General features: G+C 52.3%; 1 protein-coding gene across 1 annotated transcript in view; it reads left to right on the forward strand.

Moving 5' to 3' along the window:
* The window catches only part of PITPNM3 (PITPNM family member 3), a gene marked incomplete at both ends in the record, with an annotated part of 71,977 nt that overhangs the window by 31,368 nt on the left and 20,496 nt on the right, over positions 1 to 20,113 (forward strand). Inside the window, 3 exons of the mRNA XM_084237897.1 lie at positions 2,013 to 2,060; positions 17,238 to 17,314; positions 17,713 to 17,948. Coding sequence (XP_084094023.1) covers positions 2,013 to 2,060; positions 17,238 to 17,314; positions 17,713 to 17,948 — 361 coding nt within the window. The remainder of the gene's footprint in view (positions 1 to 2,012; positions 2,061 to 17,237; positions 17,315 to 17,712; positions 17,949 to 20,113) is intronic.

Below are 20,113 nucleotides of genomic sequence, written 5' to 3' on the forward strand. Positions count from 1 at the left end.
CAGACTGGAATGCCTTTACCTGTGCAGGCAAAGGTGTGCAGCTTGTGCTTTGAACCTAGAAACAGAAACAGTGACTTGGCTGGTGGGGGGTGAGACAGGAAGCATGGGACAAGGCTGGAGAGTGGACAGGGGCACTCTACCTGGAGAGGCTCATTTGCTAGACTCAGAATTCGGTAAAGAGGAGCCACTAGAAGACTCTGAAATGGTGTGTCTTGGACAGAGCTGGCTTGAGCAAGATTAACTGGGCGACACTGGCAGTGCAGAAATCAGACCAAGGTAAATGCCGGGGAGGGGAGTGTGTTGAGAACAACTCCCACTGCCACTGGGTGGGTGTCTCAGAACGCACACCTTCCTGGGAGCAGCCAGGCAATAAACATCAGGACCTTGAAAGTTTCCCACCCTTTGACCCAGAATCCTCCTCCTCTGGACAGAGCTGAGGTAATTATAAGAAACCAGGAGGAGCTTTAATCACAAAGGTGTTTATTACAGCAGTAATTATAATGGTGAATGTTTGCAACTTTCTCCAATAGGAAAATTTGAAAGTCAACCACAGTAGAACCTTCCCAGAGACTATTTTAGTTCTCAGAATGAGGCTTACAGAGGTTTTGCAATTTACTAGGGGACCATTTATTTTCTGTACCTCAAATTAAAGTACGGAGTGTAGTTTATGCTTCTTGTCATTTCTGAGCCAGCCATCAGCTGGATCTTGGGGAAACAGATAGATGGCCTAGTCCCTGCCCATGGGGAGCTGACAGGATCTCAGTAAGCCCCCAAAATGTGTGTAAGAAAAAAGACCAGGAAGAATGATATAAAATGGCATCAGCACTTCTCTCCCAATGATGCTGTGGTACCTCCCCCCTTTTATCTGTTAGTGTTTTCCAAATTTCCAGTAAGGAGCTTGTGTTCTTTCTTAGAGAAAAAAACTTCTCATAAAAAGAAGACTCTATTGCGGTAGTCCAGGGAGACAGGGTCGACTCTGTATTGGGGAGTGTGTATGCTCTGTGTGTGGTGTATGTGCATGTGTGTATACGTGTGGTGTGTGTGTATGTGAGATTCATTAATTTATTCAGTAAATATTGATTGAGAAGCACTGCATGAGGCCTGGTCACACACCAGTGAGCAGCACTGAAACCGCTTCCATTGTAGGATCTATATCTGTGGAGAGAGAGTGTGCCATTAGGAGACCGGAGGCGTGCCCCACAGAACCTTGTGACTGATTGGATGTGGGGACAAGGGAGGCTGGCTTCCAGTCTTGGGGGAGTGGGGGCCCCTTCTCTGAGTGGGGTGTGGGAACAGGGTAGTTCCAGGGCCCTCCCAGTGGTCATGGTGAGTGTGCATGGCATGGAGGTGCCCAGGGCTGATGTCCAAGAGGCAGAGGGAGATATGGGTCAAGAACCTAGGAGGGGGCCTCCCTGCTGGTGCAAGGGGTTCAGATGCAGCTATATGAAGCAATCCGCAGCCTCTGCAGCACGAGTTTGATCTCTGGCCAGGGAGGTGACCCACATGGCACAGCAGACCTCTCCTAACTTCCCGCTGCTCCCCTCAGCAGTGTATTTCAGTCGATCTGCCTGTTCTGCTCCCCACTCTGTCTCTGGTGAATCCTCTTATCCTCCCCGCACATCTGGCCTGCACCTCATGTATGCATAAATAAATAAATCTTTAACAACAACAACAAAAGAACCTAGTAGAGCAAGCAGGAGAGATTCGGCAATTGTCCGCAGGGACATGGCTCTGGACGCTGATGGTGAGGGGCCAAGTGTGTAGAGAAGGCAATGTAAGATGAGCAGCTGCTTCAGGACAGTCATAGGAGGAGAGGCGCCAGGGTGGAAGGAGAGGTGAAAAGATGGTGTGTGCCGCATGCGTCCCCAGGCCAGGGTGGCATGGCCTTGCATAAATGGCCCAGACCTAAGAGTGTCAGAGACAGGTCTGGGTTGGGGGCACAGCTTGAGCCATGGGGCAGCCTAATGGGGAGTCTGCTCACATTTTCTTCTTCTTTTTTTTTTTTTTTTCAGGAGAAGGGACTGCCCCGTGCACATCTAGCATCCTCCAGGAGAAGCAGCGTGAGTTAAGGCTGGGCCCTAGGAGTCCTTCTTCCCTGGGGTGGGGCCCTTCTCTTGGGCACACTCAGTGCCCAGAGGGTGGTGAGCTTCTCATGTTGGGCTGGCAGGTGGGATTGGAGGGCCCGGGGCCACTCTGCCTCTTGAGCACTGGTCCCTGAGTTCCCACACACTGGGCAACTCGGGCATTGGTGCCAGAATGAGGGGCTTGAGGCTGGAGGGCCTCAAGAGCTGATGGGACCATGGGAAGTTTCGGATGTCACGTGCTGTGTTTGCTGTGGGCAGAGAGGAAGATGGGAACAGGGCAAGCCCTCCTGCACCTTTGGGGCCACCTCTGGGGGTGACAACTCTAGGAAGGGCAGGACATGGTGACTGAGGTCAGAGCGCCACGTTCAAGGCTGTGTCTGGGTTCGTGGACCATCGATCCATCATCGTGGCCAGCATGTCTGCAGGGCAGGGGCCTCCTGACTCCCTGGGGTCAGCCAGGCTTCTCCAGGTTTCCTTCTGCCTGAGTTTTCCCAGAGGACAAGCACAGGGTTGAACTCAGGGCAGAGTAGTTAGCGTCAGCTGGCTGGTACGTGGCCACTGGAGGCCTTCCCGGAGGTCCAGGGTGGGTTGGAGACCGCTGTCTGAGCCACGTGTCTGCAGCCGGCAATGCTGAACTTCACAGGGACTGGGGTCCGGCTACAAAGTATGTGTGTGTGTCTGGGGGAGGCTGCATGCCCAGGACTTCTCTTACCTCTCCTCCTGCTGTTTTGGTCTGCGGTTGCCTCTTTGTGGGGAGCTCAGCCCACTCTGCCCAAACCCTCCCCAGTCTTGGGCCTCCCATGAGACCCTCCTTCTAGTTCCTCAGATTTGCATCTGAGGGAGCATCAGCCTTCCTAGGCCCAGATCCACCCTGGTAGGTGCACAGGCCTTCTAGGAAGCGCCTATCTTTCTAACATCTGGTGGCTCAATCTTGATAAAGTCCCGCGGGGGCTGGGAGACTTGAGTGTTTCTGTCATGAGCACCCCAAGCTATAGGCCACAGGTGCACCAGGTACAGTAGGGCAGTTCTCTAGAATGTATGGAACTGAGCTCAGTGTGAGGCTGTGTTAAATGTACCTGGACATTTCAATTTATAGAAATGACAAAGTGATGACATGGTACCTGAGGGATCGGAGCCATTGAAAAATGAATTTATTGATATTTCCCAGGAGGAGGGGGGCACACTGTGCCACACCATGGGGCCATGGGAGAGCCCCAGAGGCAGAACTTGGGAAAGTGTGGCCCACAGCCTGTGTTGTGTTTTCTGAGGAAAGGCAGGCAGGGCTGGCAAACAGGCTGGGAAACACTGGCTTGAATAATGTAGAAGTCTCTGGACTTAGGGGTGGTCTCTAGTCAGATGCCTGCCCTGGGTGATTCAAGGCAGGGGAATACAGGACGGGCAGTGAAAGGCAGATAAAGGAGGTGGCTGGTTTGTATGTGGACAGCAAAGGAGAGCTGTTTGTTGTCTCTAGCAATTAGCTAGCCCTGTGAAGGGCAACCTCTCCCCAGCCAGCTAGAGCTCCCCCTCTCCACACCAAGATGTCAAAACATCATAAAATTAAAAAACACAAGTAATACAGGGTGTCAGGATGTGAATGAGAAAAAGAGCCCAGATCATTCCTTCTGACTTCAGCAGCCTCAAAGTGAGAACCCAGCCGCCTGCCAGGGGCACGGCTCTGGGGTGCCCACCCACAGCCCCCTGTTCCACAGAGCACTGAGTCAGCCAGCTGCCTGGTGCCTTCTGGACCTAGGGAAGAGGTGTGCGTGAGTGTGTGTGCACGCGTGTGCGAGCGTGTGTGTGCATGTGTAGCCCATCTCTCTCCTTATTTTTTTGTACTATGGTTATAGATTTTAGTCAGAATGATGTTGTGAAGGCCATGTTTGATTCTTCTCCTTAAGGCTATCCTTACTTAGTAAAGGCAGATGCACAGATGAGTTTTAGAGCTGCGGTGGCCACTGGGGCCAGTGGGAGCCCAGTGCAAGCCTGTTCTTGACAGCGAGAATAACAACCACACAATGGTACGCGTCCTGTCGAGCGTGCTCCATCCAGAGGCCTGCTTTCATCCCCGTTATGTCCTGCAACACATTTTGGCATCCGAACACTTTCTTTTCTGAGATGATGGTGGCAGTCAACAGTGATTTGTTTATTTTTAATCTCAAATTGGCAAAATGAAAGCCTGGGACTGGGAATAAAAACAGAATAATAGCCATGCAGAATGTGCTGTGCCATTTACAGTACCCTTCCATGTCTATGATCTCATTTAATTTTTCCACTTGGTTTTTGAAGCCTCACTCAAAACAAGGTGGGAGGTGGTTCAAATTACCCTGGACCAGGCATCAAAAATCCTGCGATTGGTGCTGTACATCTGAGCTTGAAAGTATGAGGTCTGAATTTGAAGCTCAGTTCTTCCCTTCAGGCAAATTACCTAACAGTGCCACGTCAGGCAAATTACCTAACAGCTCTGAGCCTCAGTTTACTCAGTTATGGAAAAATGACCATATTGTCTACTTCCTCATGTTTCTGGGAGACAGGGATGATACCTACGGGTGCAAAGTTTTATCCCTTGCACACAGGAAACATTCAATCTTTCTCATTGACTCTTGGCTTTTGGATGAGACTTGAAACACCTGGTGCAGGGGTGGGGGATGAATCCCCTCATCTCTTGGAGCCCGATGTTTTTGACACTGCTGACCCCTGTGGCTGCCTTGGTTGTGATCGTCACAGAGGTGTTTCCTCAGGAATTTGAGAGCCAAGGGAGCTCTCCTGAGGTAGTCACAGGGGTTGTGAGTATAGAAAAGTTTTTTGGACTGTTCAGCTCCTGTGCAGGAGTCACATCTGCCATGGCCTTGGGGGGAATGTCCTGGAATCCTTCCTTTGTGGCTACCAGGCTGCCCCAGCCTTCATCCTGCCATTGCACAGATGGCCTGGCAGCTTGCTGCCACTGGCTTGTGCTTGTTATTTGGACCAAACTCGAGGAAGCCTAGGGAGCCATTATGTATGTGTGTGTGTGGGAGGGTAGAGAGAGGGCCCCAGTTCAGGAAGCAGGAGACCCGAGTCCCTCCCACTTGCTGTGCAACTGCTGCTCCTCTCTGAGGCCAGTCTCCTGCCCTGTCTGTACATGGAGTCCCTTCTAGCACTGACATTTTAGCGGCCTGATTTTCTGTTGCTGTCTCTTTGTCTTCTGGTTTCCACTGTCTGCATGTCTTTCTGTTCTCTACCTTGTTCACACTGCTCCACAGCAAACATTTAGAGTTTCCAGCACGCCCTCCTGGTGCTGGGTATGGACCTGGGGAATTTGTCATCTGCGCCTCGATTCTCGCTCTCACTCCTCTGCCCCAGTGAATAGTATCATTTCCCACAAAGTCAAGCCAGAAGCCTGGGAGTCCCTCCGGGTTTTCCTCTCTCTGTCACCTTCCAGAGCCAGGTAGCATCATTCTGCTCTAGCAGAGCCCGCAAATGCCTCTGTCCTCGCTGCCTCACACCCCTTCTCTAGTTGAGGCCACCATCTCCAGGGTCTCTCCTGGACCCGATCATCCTCCTGCACCCTGGCCTCCCCGCCTCCAGTCGCTCCCACTCCTGGCCTTCCTGCTGAGTCAGGGAGACCTCACAGGGGCACAGTTGGGCCTCATGGCCCCTGAGATCCTCTCCCATAGAGGATGCATTGGCCTCTGCACCACCTTCCTGCCCAGGTACAGTAGGGCAGTTCTGTAGAATGTAAGGAACTGAGCTCAGTGTGAGGCTGTGTTAAATGTACCTGGGCATTTCAATTTATAGAAGTGACGAAGTGATGACATGGTGCCTGAGGGATCGGAGCCCACTCCGCCCTTCCTTTCCATGCTGCCCACTCTCCGCCCTTCCTTTCCATGCTGACTTCTGGAAGGAGCATGGAGAGGCTAAGCACAATTTTCTCATTAGCTAATTGGAAAGCTCGAATAATCCTTCTATCCCTGTGGAGGGGACACAAGCAGCCTCCTCCACAGCAGATGGTGGGACAGACTAAGCTTCCCAGGAGCGGTTTCCTTGGGACCCGGCACCGTTGGCCTCTACCCTCTCTGCTCTGCTCCCTGCTGCCTGGCTCATACTGGGAGTGGGGCACAGCCCTGCCTGCTGGGACCCACTGTCATTGGGGCAGAGGCTGAAGGGAGGGCTGCTGGCTCGTGGGGGGGCAGTAACTCTCCTCCTCTGCCCACAAGGTCCAACTGGAGCTGCCACTGTCCCTAAAGAGAGTGACCCCTTCCCCTTTCCACGCCCTCTTCTTTCCCATTGAGGGAGCTCGGAAGCGTGAAGTCCTTCTAGCTAAATCACAGTGAGAAAACCAAGACTCTGGAGTAAATAACCTTCGGAGGAGGCCACTCAAACCCAGGTGTCCTCCATCTCCAGAGCTCTGTCCCATGTCTGATCTGAGCCCCCACTTTCTGCAGTTCTTCTTTTCTACAGTCACCCCCAGGTACTTGGGGAGCTGCTCCATTGACCCTTGTGTCTCACAGATGCCTCTCAAATGCCAGTTTCAGTAAACCTCCCAAAAATTTGAGGTACAAGTGGGTACTGGGCAGGAAAGGATGAGGTGGAGAGGCTTCCTCTATCTCACCTCCCCCTGGGGCTCTGGGGTCAGATGCTGGGGTTGGAGGACTCTGTACTAGGTCCTCCGAGTCAGACCAGTCTGTGGATTACATGACTTGACATGTGTGAACCACACTGTGGTTGCGGGTGACTCTCTCAGATGCAGGGCCGGGGACAGCAGCTGCCCATCGCCGGGCCTGCTGTCCACAACAGCAACTTTCTGTCGTCTGCACACTGAGACCCAGCGATGATCCAGAGTGAGTCCCGGTCCTGGGACTGGCCCGTGATCTTCATCCCTGCTGGAGCCTCTGCCTTAGCCACCGACAGAGCTCGGCTTTGTCCTGACAGTGTCCTGACTCCAACCCTGGTCCTAGACTGAGTTGGCTCCTTGACCCCACTCCCTGTCAGAAAAACCTGTGTTGTTGTCAAAAGGGACAGAGAGGGGTGGTGCTGAGTGTCTGCAAATGGCGGAAATGGGGTTTGACCGCATCTCTCACTGTGACCAGAGGAACAGCCCAAACCAGTCCCCTTCCTTTCCTGAGGGCCCCCCATCCCCACATGGGCATGGCACATGAGGCCCCTGGCCCAGGGCTGGCCTCCCCGCTCCTCCGCCTGGTAACTGGTGTCTTTTCCTGGCCTGTGTGGGCAGCTTGCTGAGCACAGCTGCAGACGGGCTATATTTAGCCCGCTTTAATGAGCTCAGGGTGGCAGACGTCCGCCTTGGGAGCACTTTTCTTGCGTATGTGCGCGTATGTCTGTGCTTGGCAAGGTTCCTTCTTGTGTTTGTGTGTGTGTGTGTGTGCATTATTGTGCATGTTGATGCGTTGGTGTGTGTCTGTGCTTTGCTGGGGACATGTATAGAGCTTCTGACACTTTAAGGGGTACAAAATGAGAAAAAAATTACTAGTTCATTTATATGTTTGTTTGAAAAATATTTAATGAGCATTATATGCCAGCAACTTAATAATGCCTGGCAGGGAAAATGGAGCGAAACAAACCCCAGCCCCAGCCTTTAAAGATCTTATAGTCCGGGTACAGTGGACTTCACTGGCCAGAAATCAACCACAAAACTGGAAATATAAGGATTTGTTCCAGGGAAAAGGGCCATGGTGGTTTGGGGAGCAGCAGAGGAAGAATGATAAGCCCCTCAGGAGGAAGGAACTCTGAAGTTCATGTAGGAACCATCTTGGCACAGAGTGAAGGTGTGTTCAGGCCTAGAGAACAGAATGTGCAAAGGCCCTGGGGGCAGAGGGAAAATGGGGTTGAGGAGCAAGTGGGGCGGGAGGTGGGCTGAGAGAGGGATATGGGCAGACCACATGGGGCCTTGGTCAGGATGTGGGAAGCCAGAGGAAAGGATGGTGTAGGATGACAGAATGATAGGTTTTTGGAGCAATTCGAATGTAGTGCACGGTTCAGTCAGGGTTATAGCGGGTAAAGGAAGACTCATGCAAACCGCCTAATGGGAGGAGAGTCCAGAAAAGGGAGTTTGTTCACAGGTTCACGGGTTGAAGGAAACCCACACGGCACTGAGCAGTGCCCTGGCCATTCCCACCCCCGAAGCGTGGAAAGCTGCCCCCCAGCTCCTGCCCACAGGAGCTGAGGCCTTGAGGAGAGGCAGCAGCTTAGGGTGGCCTAGAAGGGAGGGATCCTCTCTCTCCTGGTTCTCAGTGGCCCGTACTGGCCAAGGCCCACAGGAAGCAAGGCAGGCTTTGCCTGGCAGCACCCATGGAGAGGGTGGACGATGGATCTGAGAGGCCAAGGGAGACCATCCTGCGTACCCACTGACTCCAACCTGAAAGGATCACCTCTTCCTGTAGTTTTCTATAAGAAACTCATGATTTTGACTCTGCATACCATGAGAGATTCACCCTTTGTGATTCAAAGGGTTTCTCCTTATCTCATTCTTGTAACCCAAAGCCCCCAGGTGTTTTCCCCAACCTGGTGGGGGAGTGGTGTGTGTGTGTGTGTACACGCACAGGAAGCTCTCTGTCCACACTCGTGAATACTGGGGGTTCTGGGCCCCAGCCTGGTGGTCCCTTTGGCGCTGTTCTAGAGCTCCTGGCCTAGAGACCACACCCTCTGAGGTTGCTCCTGGCTCCTGGAATACAGAGTACCCTGTACAGGTCTTTCTCCTCCCCTCAGCCTGGGGTAGGGGGTGGGGATCTCTTTTCAGACAAAGTAACTTTGTCTCTTCAAATCCTTTTCTCCTAGGAACAAAAGGAGTTTTGGAAACAAAAGCCAGGAAGTTCTGCCACAAACCTCCCCAGCAGGCAAAGAAGCCAGAACAAGGAGAAAATATAAATTAGTGTATCAGAAAAAACTCACCCTGCTACATGCACTTTTAAAAATTCTTATCTGCATTTTGAGTAGGTAGCACAAGTACATGGCATAAAGTTCAAAAGGAACCAAAGGTGATGTAAATGACTCCCTCTCCCACCCCCCCGCCAGGTCTCTGTAGAAGCAACTATTCTGACTGGCTTCTTATAGACCATCCCAGAGATAGTCTCTGCAGTGCTCGCTTCGGCAGCACATATACCAGAGATAGTCTATGCATATATGTACACATTCATAAATATTCACTTAATTGTATTTTTACATATACCCCCACACAGATGGGAGCAGAAGGTGCATTTCCTTCTGCACCTTGCTTTTCTCAGATAATAATATATGGAAATTATCTTACTCTCTCAAGACAGAGGCACATCATTCTTTGCAATGGCATAGTCACTGTATGGACTTTGTTGAGTCAATCCCTTATAGGTGGACACATACATTACTTTCTGTCTTTTGACTACTTTATAAATCAAGCGAAAATGGTTAGCCTTGGCCCAAAGTCATTTTGCACTTGGACTTGGCATTGCTGGGTCAAGAGCATTTTGTATTTTAAATGACATTGCCACATCGCCCTCCAGAGAGGCCACGCTGGTTTTCTCTTTCACAAACACTGAATGAAGACGCGCTGTGTTCCTGCACTGTGGCCAGCGTGGTGTTGATGATCGCCAAGCTGAAAAGTGAAAAGGGGGGGGGGGTGGTTTACAGTGTTTTTAATGCACATCTCTCTAGTTTAGAGTTCTGAGGTCAAGCTCCTTTTCATATGTTCTGAAACCTGCATTCATTTTTAAGGGATTACAGTGCAGGAGTGTGTGGGTTGGGTGACCCGCTGTATTGCTCTGTGTGCTGAATCCAAGCAGAGCCAGCTCAAGCATGATGGGGGTTCCTGAATGGGGGAGGGTTACCCAAATGTCCAAAGAGGCGCCTGCTCCTAATAAGAGCCTCTTTCCCTTTCACTTCCCTGCCATGGATCTCCAAGGCTAGAGGTATTTGAAAGAGTGATAAGAATGTCCCTTTCTTGCTCCCTGCCTTTGTGGGGTGATGCTTTAGAAGGATGAGAGTCCTGGTCTGAGAACAGGGGTTCAAATTCCCACTCCTTCTATTTTACATCCTAAGATAAATCACTCAGTGCCTCCAAGCCTGTCTTTTCCTCTGTAAAGTGGCCAAAGCACCCTGACCTTTTGGGATGAATGGGAAAAACTGAGACAGTGGGTGAGCACTGGAGACTCAGGACCCATCCTAGGAGGGCTGCATTTATTACAGGAGAATCACCAGGATAGGGTATGGAAGCCCTTGTAGCATCTCTGGGTCAAGGTAGGAAGGTTTTCTGGTAGTTGTATACCTGGAAATTTCTCTGGGCCTGATTCACTGTGGAGATGAGCTGGCTTCTCCACTTGGAGCTGCTCCTCGAGCTACCCCATGATCTCTTGGGGTGGCCAACTGCATGTTTTCAAGAGGCAGGATCTGAGGCCCAGGCCCTGAGTCTGGGCTAGTTTCTCACATGGCCCACAGGGTTTGGCCAGATGAATCCAGGCTGACAGGATTGGATGCTGACCCTGAAAGGGTTAAGGAGTAACAAGAGGGGCCTCAACCTCTAGATTCCCCAGCCTTGTTTGGACATTTCTGCTCACATCCCTGCTAAGGGTCACTTATATAACTTGCTTGTATAACCTCACACAGGAGAAATCCCTGCCTCCAGGTCATCACGGGTCATTCTTGAAGTATAAACATTTCCTAAGTTGTGCTGAAACTTGAAACTGTCCAGAAACCGCCCCACCCCATCCATCCTGACTCTGCCCTCTCCTCCCTTTATCCAAATAATGCTCTTCAGGGATTTTGAGGCAGCCACTATGTTTCCTAGAACCTGCCCTTCTTCAGGCTGGACCCCTTGCCCTCTCGGCCCACTTCCTGCTACTTTCCTGCATGGTTACTGGGCTCCAGATGTGCCCTCAAAGTGGCCCAAGCTGCTGGGCAGGACAAGGACCTCCGCTCCCCATTCTGGACTGAAGTCTGTAGGGTGTGCAGCCTGAGGCTTAGAGGTTCCGCTAGCCTGACGCTGGCTGTTTGTAGCCTCTGGTCATATAACTGTGCTTGGTCACGTGACTTAGGCCTTTGCCTTGTGGCCTGGCCTTGATGACGTGATCCTAGGGTCTTGAGCTGGCTGATGGATTTATCTCGGAATTTTCACAAGTTTGGCCAATAACCAATGGAGTAAGAATCAGCAAGTGAAGTTGAGTTGATTTTGTAACTCAAACTTGGGATCATGATTCATTCATCCTGCTTCACATTTATTCCTTCCATTCACGAGCATTTCTCTTCCTTCTTGCATTCCTCATTAGCCTGTCCATTCCCAGAGGACTGGACATTTTGCTTTGTTTTGTTTATATAGTGTTTACATTTAGTGAAGTAGGGGGTGTGGCTTGTTAAAATATTCTTATAATCATGACGCTTGTACTGATGATTCAATAGATTTTTCATAAACAGTTCTAAACTAAGAGAAATTAGGAGCTCACTAGGGGGAAAAAAAGAAAAGGAAAACACAAACGTCACGAAAGCAGAAAGTAAAAGAAAGTCACCTTTTGTCCCACCGGCCTGAGAAAGCCAAGTATAAACACTTGGTGGTCTCTGCTGGTACACACATCATTTCTCACAGGCCAGGGCTAAGGTGCTGTGGAGGAGGGTGGCCTCCGGGCAGGCTGCAGGACAAGGTGATGGCTTTTCACTTGTGTTTTGAGGAGTGGAACCAAGAAGAGGGTGCTGAGCTCCCCCATCCACCTCAGCCAGAGCCAACCCACTTTGCAGATTGAACTCCTAAGGACAATTTCATTGAACAAAAGATTTCACCAGTTTTAAAAGGTTTTAAAAACAGCAGAGAGAGGCCTGCTCTTCCTTCTGCTCCTGTGCTGTCCCCTCTGCACCTTGCCACCAGGCAGAGCCTTGTAGTCTGGCATGGCGGCTTCCTGCACCAGCCCCAGCTCATCAGCCCACGCTCCCAGCACTGCTGTCGTGAGTGCTGTGGGTTCCCGACGTTTGTCCTTCTGCGGGCATCTCCCCGCTCTGCAGATGACCTCCATGTTCCCTTGGGGCCCCCAGGCAGTGACACTACTAAACAAACACCGAGGGGGGGTTGGCAAGATACACCTCAAGCAAACTCTAGGTGCCACTGCTTCCTTTCTAAGGGCTCCCAAAACTCTTTTGTTAATTTGTCCTAGGACTTGCCTCAGAATTGACACCAAGCTCCCTAGCTGGAATCATCTGCTTCAAAAACCTAGGCGACAGCTGTTACCTACAGTTTCCTGGTTCCTCTTCCTGTCTCCGTAGTCCTCCAAAGCAGCTCACCAATCACGTTTGCAGGTCCCCTCTGGGTCCCAGGGTCTAATTCTGCTGGGCACAGAGTCTGGACCACATAGGGCACCTGTCCCCAACATGCTTGGACTCGGAGCTCTGATTGCCTGACTCTTAGGAGTGAATGTGGCCAGCCCATCTCCTCCTATGAGTATGTCCCTTTAAGTGGCTTTACCTTGGGGATGGGGACCATGGTCTAAGTCCCCCTGCTTGCTGCTGATTGAGGGTCTAGATCTTCCCAGATTTCCCAGATATATTTCCTTCTTCCCATACCAAAGCCACTGGGTTCTTCCCCAAAGCGTGCACCTCTGTGCCCATGCATGTGCTCCCATGTCCGAGGAGTAGCCAGATTGGTAGATGCTTCGCAGGATGTGTCCCTGGTCAGAAGCTGGGCCCATTGCTGCTCAGTGGACACCAGGGGTGGCCATCAGAGAGATGAGTGGCTGCTGGGGGCAGGATGGAGGGCAGAATGTAATGATCAGCGTTAGCCAGGGGCTCTGCCAGCATTCATCCCTGTGGAGCGCAGGGGCTGGTGGAGGGGGGATGGAGATAGTTGGACTCTTCTGCCAAGCCAGGTGACACTTTGCTTAGGGTGCCGTTTGCGTGGGTGACACCCTTGGCTTTTGTCTCAAGAGCAGTGTGGCACATTGGTAATTAGAAGGGATGATCACGATTTGTGTCTTTTCAAGGTTGTGATTAAGCAAAAATAGCCTCCATTCTTCAGTTGGCAGGAGGAGCCTTGGTGAGCTGGGTGGGCCACCATCCTGCTGCCAGGGCTGGGGGGGGGGGTGCAGGAAGCAGGCACTGCAGTAGCAGGCCTGCCTCAGAGCTTGTCACAAAATGTTGTCACAAAAACATCTGTGGGCTTATCCCACCCCAAATCTGGGCGCTGCAGGGACCCAGCCTAAATAAGGCCATGCAGACAGAAATGAACAGAAAGCGGAGGGAGCCTGATGACGAGGTCCTGGGGTCCCTGGCATGTAACTCCCCACCACCGAGGATACGGTGCCAGCAACTCTTGTCACCAGTGGCTCTGGGGAAGCCTTTAGAAGTAGGCCACAGGGCCCAGTCAGGCTGTTCTAGGACTCCCAGAGAGTCCCCAAGACCAGTTACCCTGGGGAAATGTGCTTCACTGTGGATGATGCTTCCCTGAACTCCATTTCTCTGGGGGATTTAACAACATAGAGTTATCTCACAGGCCGTGAGCACCCTGGGACCTTCACTTGCAATTCGTTTTCCTAGAAATGCCATGCTAGGCCTTGGGAGCTGATTAAACCCTGCTCTCAAGGGACCCACAGTCTACTGGGGAAATAGAAAGCAACCACACAGCACTAAGCCAGGCCCAGCTCAGCATGCTGTGGGGTAACCATCTCTGCCTAAGTGAATCTGAGAAGGGTTTCCACAGGCAGTGGCAACTGAGCAGGGTTTTGAAGGATGAGTAGGTGTTTGCCAGTCTGCAAAGGGAGGAAGTGCTTACCAGGCAGAGGGCTCAGCGTGAATAAAAGCACAGAGGAGTGAAAGAGTTATATCTTGTGAGTGAGTCAGAGCTGGTGGCCTTATTGTGGTGGGAATGTTCAGTTCTTAAAAGAGCAGGGTCCTTGTGAGTGAGATATAGGCAGGGGAACCTCTAGGCTGTTTCCTGCGTATCTACTGTGGCCTCTGCTAACGTTGGAGAAATGCCTTCCTATGGGTGACTCTGGTCCCTTTAGTCAACTCTCAAGGGACCAGAGTCTAGATCATTCCTTGCAGAGCAAAGCATATTTGTCTTTTGTGCACGGAAAGGGAGCAAGGCTTTTCCCCCAAATAGCATAAGAGGTGAGGCTCTTTCCTCTTTCCCTTGGCTGGGGAGGAGGTGAGGGGTACTAAGAACAATCCTGCCTATCTCCCACCCTCACCCAGCCAGGGCTGGCCTCAGCATTACTTGCAGCCGGAATGCAAGCTTGCTCACCAATCCCCTGCCCAGAGCACAGCATGGGCCACTCGGAAGCCGATCACAAGCAGATCAAGGATGGGGGTGCTCCTCCGCCTGTGTAATCAGTGAGCGTGCCTGCAGCCCCTCCCAACGGAGGGTATGGTGCCTGGGAGATGGCAGGACCCTCATATCTTCCCTGTGACTTATTTATAGCTGCGCTATGGTAATTTGTGGCAATCACAGCATTTAATCCTGTAATCACACTGCAAGCAGGCACCCAGCCCGGCGAGACCTGGGACCCTGCCAGGGCTCAGGGAGGGACTTGGAGGCAGGGCGGGAGAGCATGGAGGCGGCCTTGTCCTTGTTCTATTAGTTTGGTAATATAGAGGGTTGATATTAAGAGATTCTGGCTAAAAGAGAAACCAAAGTAAGGGTCAGGTAAAGATAGGCTTAAAAAAACGAGCCCATGACAGCTGCCTACAGAACTGAAGCAGCCAGAAGGGGAGGGGGAAAACAGCCTCCAGCCCCGTGGTTTCAGCTGTGGCCCCAGCCCTGTGCCTCTCCCATGCACCCTGGGTGATGATGATAATGATAACTAATAGCAATAATGGTAACACTTATAGAGCATTACTTTCCAGGCCCCGACCTAAGCCCCTTGGAACTCATGTGTTCTCATGACTACTTCGAGGGCAGTTCCTAGTATTATCACCATATTCTGCAGGAGAAACTGAGTCTTAGGTCACACTGCTATTAAGAGACAAGATTCGAACTCAGCAAAATCCAGGGTTTCAATCAGGTCCCTCCCACCCCCAGAAGTGAGGGTCTCCTGGCTCCCCGCCTGCAACCTCAGCCCCGTCCTGCTGTTGGTTCCTCCTAGCCCATCTGCCCAGAGCTGCCTGTGGGCCACAGGCACCATAAGCGTGACTGCTTATCCAGGGAGTCTGGGGGTGGGGGGTTCCACACTCGGCTTCCTTCCTGGACATTCTCTTTCCTGCTGGCAAACTGCTCCATGTGAGGCGGAAAGGGGTTGCGTGGAGGCACACCCCGACTTCAGTCCCCCAGGCAACGCTTATCAATGAAACAGTCTTATAAATGAAAGCCATTTCTTCCCCTGCACCATGGGTGGTTGTGTCCACCTCCCTGGGAAGATGTGGAGGTCAGAAGGGTAGGGAGCACTTTGTCCAGCATCGTCTTCTGTTGGATGAGGGCCCCCTTAATTGGGTTCACTTGCCAGCTCAGTCTGATTAGTTGTATGGCTGGGGGCAAGTGACCTGGATTGTTTGAGCCTCCATTTTCTCATCTATAAAATGGGGCTATAATAAGGGACTGGGAACACCAGATGAGATGATGCACATAACACTAGATGAGATGATGCTTATAACACATAGTGCCTGGCACCTAATACATGCTCAGTAAAATCAAGCAATCTGCTGTTGTCTTTTATTATGATCCTATCTGGAGGCAGTCTCTTTTAGCCAAGCCCAGGCCAGGGGCCACAGGATGTTAGAAATAGGGCAGATTTCTGAGCCACTGGCAGGATTGTCGGTAGAGCCAGACCTCAGAACAAGTTTTTCCTCCTCTGTCTGCAAGCCAAACCCCTCCATCATGTAGGAAATGATTTCCTGTCTGTGTGGGCAGCAGCTTGAGCTCATAAAGCAGTTACCTTTAGACCAGGGTTGTGTCTGTGAGGACGGAGTATTTCAGAAATGTGCTTCCCTGCTGAGAGAAGCTCATTTGGAATTCTTTGTGGATGCGCCCTCCTCTGGGGCCTGGGAGCTGAGGAGATGTGGACTCAGACACGTGCTGGGCAGGGCACCCACCCACACCTCCTGTGGTGTGGCCTGCCAGGCTTGGGGAAGGGTCCATCCCAGATGTGACTCCTGAGGGGGCAGGAGGTGGGAGTGGATTATGAAGAAGGAAACATGTGTCCTTGTCAGGAACTGACAGCTCTAAGAGATCAATGAGTGCCCTGTTCCTGGGAGCAAACAAGTGGTTCACAGTCTAGCTGTTCGGTTCAGCCACATAGAAGAAATATTCCATCGTCCGGGGGGAAAAAGGAGAGGAGGCGGGGTCGGCTGCGCGGAGGAAGGGGTCCTCTGGTGACCGGTGGCCTTGGGTGGGCGAAGGGGCTGCTGGAGGCCTCTAGGTCTCTCCACCTGAGGGCCCAAAGCTGTGACATTCTTGAGAGTAGAAGTCAGATCAGGGGCCAACGAACCTCTTGTAAAGGGCCAGATAGTAAATATTTTGGGCTTTCAGAGTCCTGTAAGGACTCTGGCAACTGCTCAAATCTGCTGCTGAGGCACAAAAACAGCCTTAGATGATGCGTAAATGAAAGAGCCTGGCTGTGTTCCCATAAAACTTTATTTGCAAAAATAGGTGGTGGGCGGGATTTAGCTGGCATGTGCTGAGCCTGGTGCTGGAGGAAGGGGAGCTCAGGGAGCTGATGCCAAATGTACTTCCTGGAGGAGGTGTGGGTCTGGGCAGCTGAGAAGCAAGGAGAGTGTTTCTGGCAGTGCCCAGCTTCGCCCCAAAGTTCATGGGTGATGATGTGTGTGGTCTTATACTCTCTGAGGGTCACTTGCCCCAGGACTGAAGGCCAGAGATCTCTCTGATAGTGTCAAGCAGATATTAAAAAATTATCCATCTGCTCTAGCCGTTTTCAGAGGACTCTCGGCCCACATTTCCCTCTGTAACAGGAAGTGGGAGTCATCCAAGGTAGTGCTGCTATTGGGGAAGGAGAGTGGGGTAGTTCATCTCTAGGACACCCACCGGGCTCAGGGGCAGGCCCGTGATGATCTCTGGGGTTCCTCTCCTAGGAGAAGAAGGGGGCTCTGTCTGTGTTGATGTCAAAGGCAGGGCCTAGGCAGGTGACTCCTACGCCCTGCATTATCTTCTGGGCTCCTCTGTAAGCCACGGCCTCGCCTTGCCCTGGAGCGCACGACTCATGGGCTAGCTGGCCCGAGGGAAGACTTCCCAGGCTGAGTGCTCCTCTGTTTCCTCTGTAGGAGAACTATACCGGGTTTCCTTGAGAAGACAGAAGTTCCCAGCCCAAGGAAGCATCGAGATCCATGAAGACAATGAGGTGGGCCAGGTTTCTGAAGGTGTCTGGGCCACCTGGTGGTCAGGATTCTGGGACAAGCCCTACGCTGGTTGTCAGGCTGCCTAGTTTTCACCTCGCTCTCCATTTGACTTGCTGTATGACCCAGGACAGGTCCCTGGCCTTTCCTGGCCTTGGGCTCTCGCCTGAACTCGAGCATTTCTTGGGAGCCTCTTAGCACTGCATGGAAGGGCTTGCCCTCCTGCCAGACTGTGCCACTCACCCTGAATACCCAGGAGGTCCCATCACATGGGGGCTGGAGAGCTGCCTGACTGGGAGCTGAGACTGACAGGACCCAGTTCCCCTGTGTGTGTGATTCTGTGTGCCCCAGCCTCACCCCGACCCCTGCTACCTGTCTCTATCCTGACTGATGTCCCTCTCAGGAAGGCTGCCAGCAGCGCACCTGCAAGACGCACGTCCTCCTGCTGGTGCTGCACGGGGGGAACATCCTGGACACCGGCTCGGGAGACCCTTCCTGCAAGGCATCCGACATCCACACCTTTAGCTCCGTGCTGGAGAAGGTCATGCGTGCCCACTTCCCTGCTGCCCTGGGGCACATCCTCATCAAGTTCGTCCCTTGTCCTGCCATCTGCTCTGAGGCTTTCTCACTCGTCTCTAAGTGAGTCCCTTTCTCTTGTCTGGACCACCTGAGTTAGTGGGGGCGGGGGGTGTTAAGTTGAGGTCCTGCCCTGTCATGTGGATACCTGGTGGGCAGGTGTGTATGTGCCCATCAAATGCTGACAGACCAGACCGATCACTGGTGGGAAGTGGTCAGCAAGGATCCAAAGCTATGAGCACTTGGGTTTGCAGTCCTCCTGTGTCTGGGGCTCCAGCATAGCTCAGGTCCACTTCCTGTGTACCATAGGCCCCGGTCTCGTTGGCCCAGATAATGAAGCTGGGACATGGAGAGGTTAAACAATTTCTCCCAGGATTACCCAGCGAATGGAGCCTGGAGTCAAATCCAACAGTCACACAATTAGAGCCCAGTGGGAATGTGTGCTCTTATGGAGGTGGCACAGGGATCCTCTCTGTGGATACCCAGAGAGAGGGGCCAGGGAAGACTTCCCGGAGGAGATGACTTTTGATTATGCTTTGAGAATAGTGCACCATGGTTAGGTGTGTGGGCTCTCTGGTCAGCCTGGGTTTGAATCCTGGCTGTGTGACCTGGGGGAAGCTGTCTAATCTCTCCCCACCCCAGCTTCTTCATCTGTAAAATGGGGATAATCATAATAATAACTACCTCCTGCTTCTATGCTGATGTATGTAAAGCACCTATACAGAGCCCGGCACATAGGAAGAACAGGGTTGGGGTTAGCTGTGCCGCTCTCTGTTGTGAGAGGTGATCCCTACTCCCAGCAGGGAGCCTGGGAGAGGAAGGCAGCATGCTCCCCAGCTTTGGTTCTCCATCCACCTGGTTCCTGTGGGATAAGCTGGGAGATCAGGGCCCACACTGGCCCTGTGGGAGATCTGGGGCCTTTGGGAGATCAGGTCAGCTGCTCCCGGATCCCTGGCTTCAGTGCTTCCAGGGGCCTGCTGTGTGAGCTAGCTGACAGTGGATGCCTGGAGCCAGGTGGCATCCTATCCTCATGAATAGTGGGCAAGATGCCCCAGCACCTGCAGGGCCTAGTCTACCAGCGCATGTGCCAGATAGCTGGGACTGGAAACTGGGAACTTTCTTTAGTTAGGGTGCAAGAGTGACCTTGTCCCTCTCCCTTTCATGTCCACTCTTGAGGCATCTGTAGTAAGGTACCCTCACTAATGTGGGGCCTGGAGTCCATGGAAAGGGAGTGCCCAGCCTGGTACCAGTCCCCTGGAGAAGGGGAGCAGAACTCATAGTCAAATGGGGCTCAGCATGGGGAAGGCAGGATGCCCATAGCCTCTGCCTGGTTAGGAGAGAGCATGGGAAGCCTGCAGGGACCTCACTTTTCCCTTGGGCGAGAGAAATGAGAGATTTCTTTGCCCTCTGGGTTGGGAGCAGAGCCTTGGCTTTAATGATCTGTGTTCCTAGGAGATGAGCAGGGCAGATCTCAATCGGAGTTGGAAGGAAGGAAGGAGATTAGATCAGTGGTTCCCAAACCTGGTTAATAGCTCATATCCCTGGTGTGATTCTTGTTAAACTGCAAGGCAGTCAGGCCTTACCTCTGGGGCATCTGAATCCGAGGGGAGAAGGCCCTGGAATCTGTATCTTTACCAATTGCTCCTGCTTCTGCTCTGCAGTGGGATTTGGGACTGCAGCGCCGAAGGCAGCTCTAATGGTTGGGAGTTAATTGTGTTCCTTATAATCAATCTTAGCACACCTCCCCCCCACCCCGCCGCCTCCCTACAACATGCACAAACCTTATCCCCAGGACAGCTGAACTTCCAACCCAGGCCCCATCTCCAGGAAGATGGAAGCCACTTGAGGGGACAGCAGTAGGGAACTTGCCTCTCCCCCAGGTCGCTCCTTGCTTGGGCCATCAATCACCCCTAATCACTGCTGGGAGGGAGCTCTTTCTTGGCTAATTAAAATCTCTCGGCTTCAATCGAGGCCTGTTTCCTCTAATTTGTGTTCTTTGGAGATGAAGAATGACTGTGGACTGGTCTTGCACACTGTGAGGTCTCTGCCACCTGTCCAGGGTGTTCTGAGTCCTGTCAGCTGCCTCAGTTTTTGTCAGGTCCCCTGGGAGTGTTGAGCCCTGGATCAGTCTGCGTTGAGACTCTTGGGGAAGGGCAGGCTCTGTGTATGGGGCAGGAAGGTGGGGAGTTCTGGCCTCCTTGGCAGTCCCTATTGGCCAGCTGGTCCAG

Source organism: Talpa europaea (genome assembly GCF_964194135.1).
Source record: "Talpa europaea genome assembly, chromosome: 7".
Taxonomy (NCBI): Eukaryota; Metazoa; Chordata; class Mammalia; order Eulipotyphla; family Talpidae; genus Talpa; species Talpa europaea.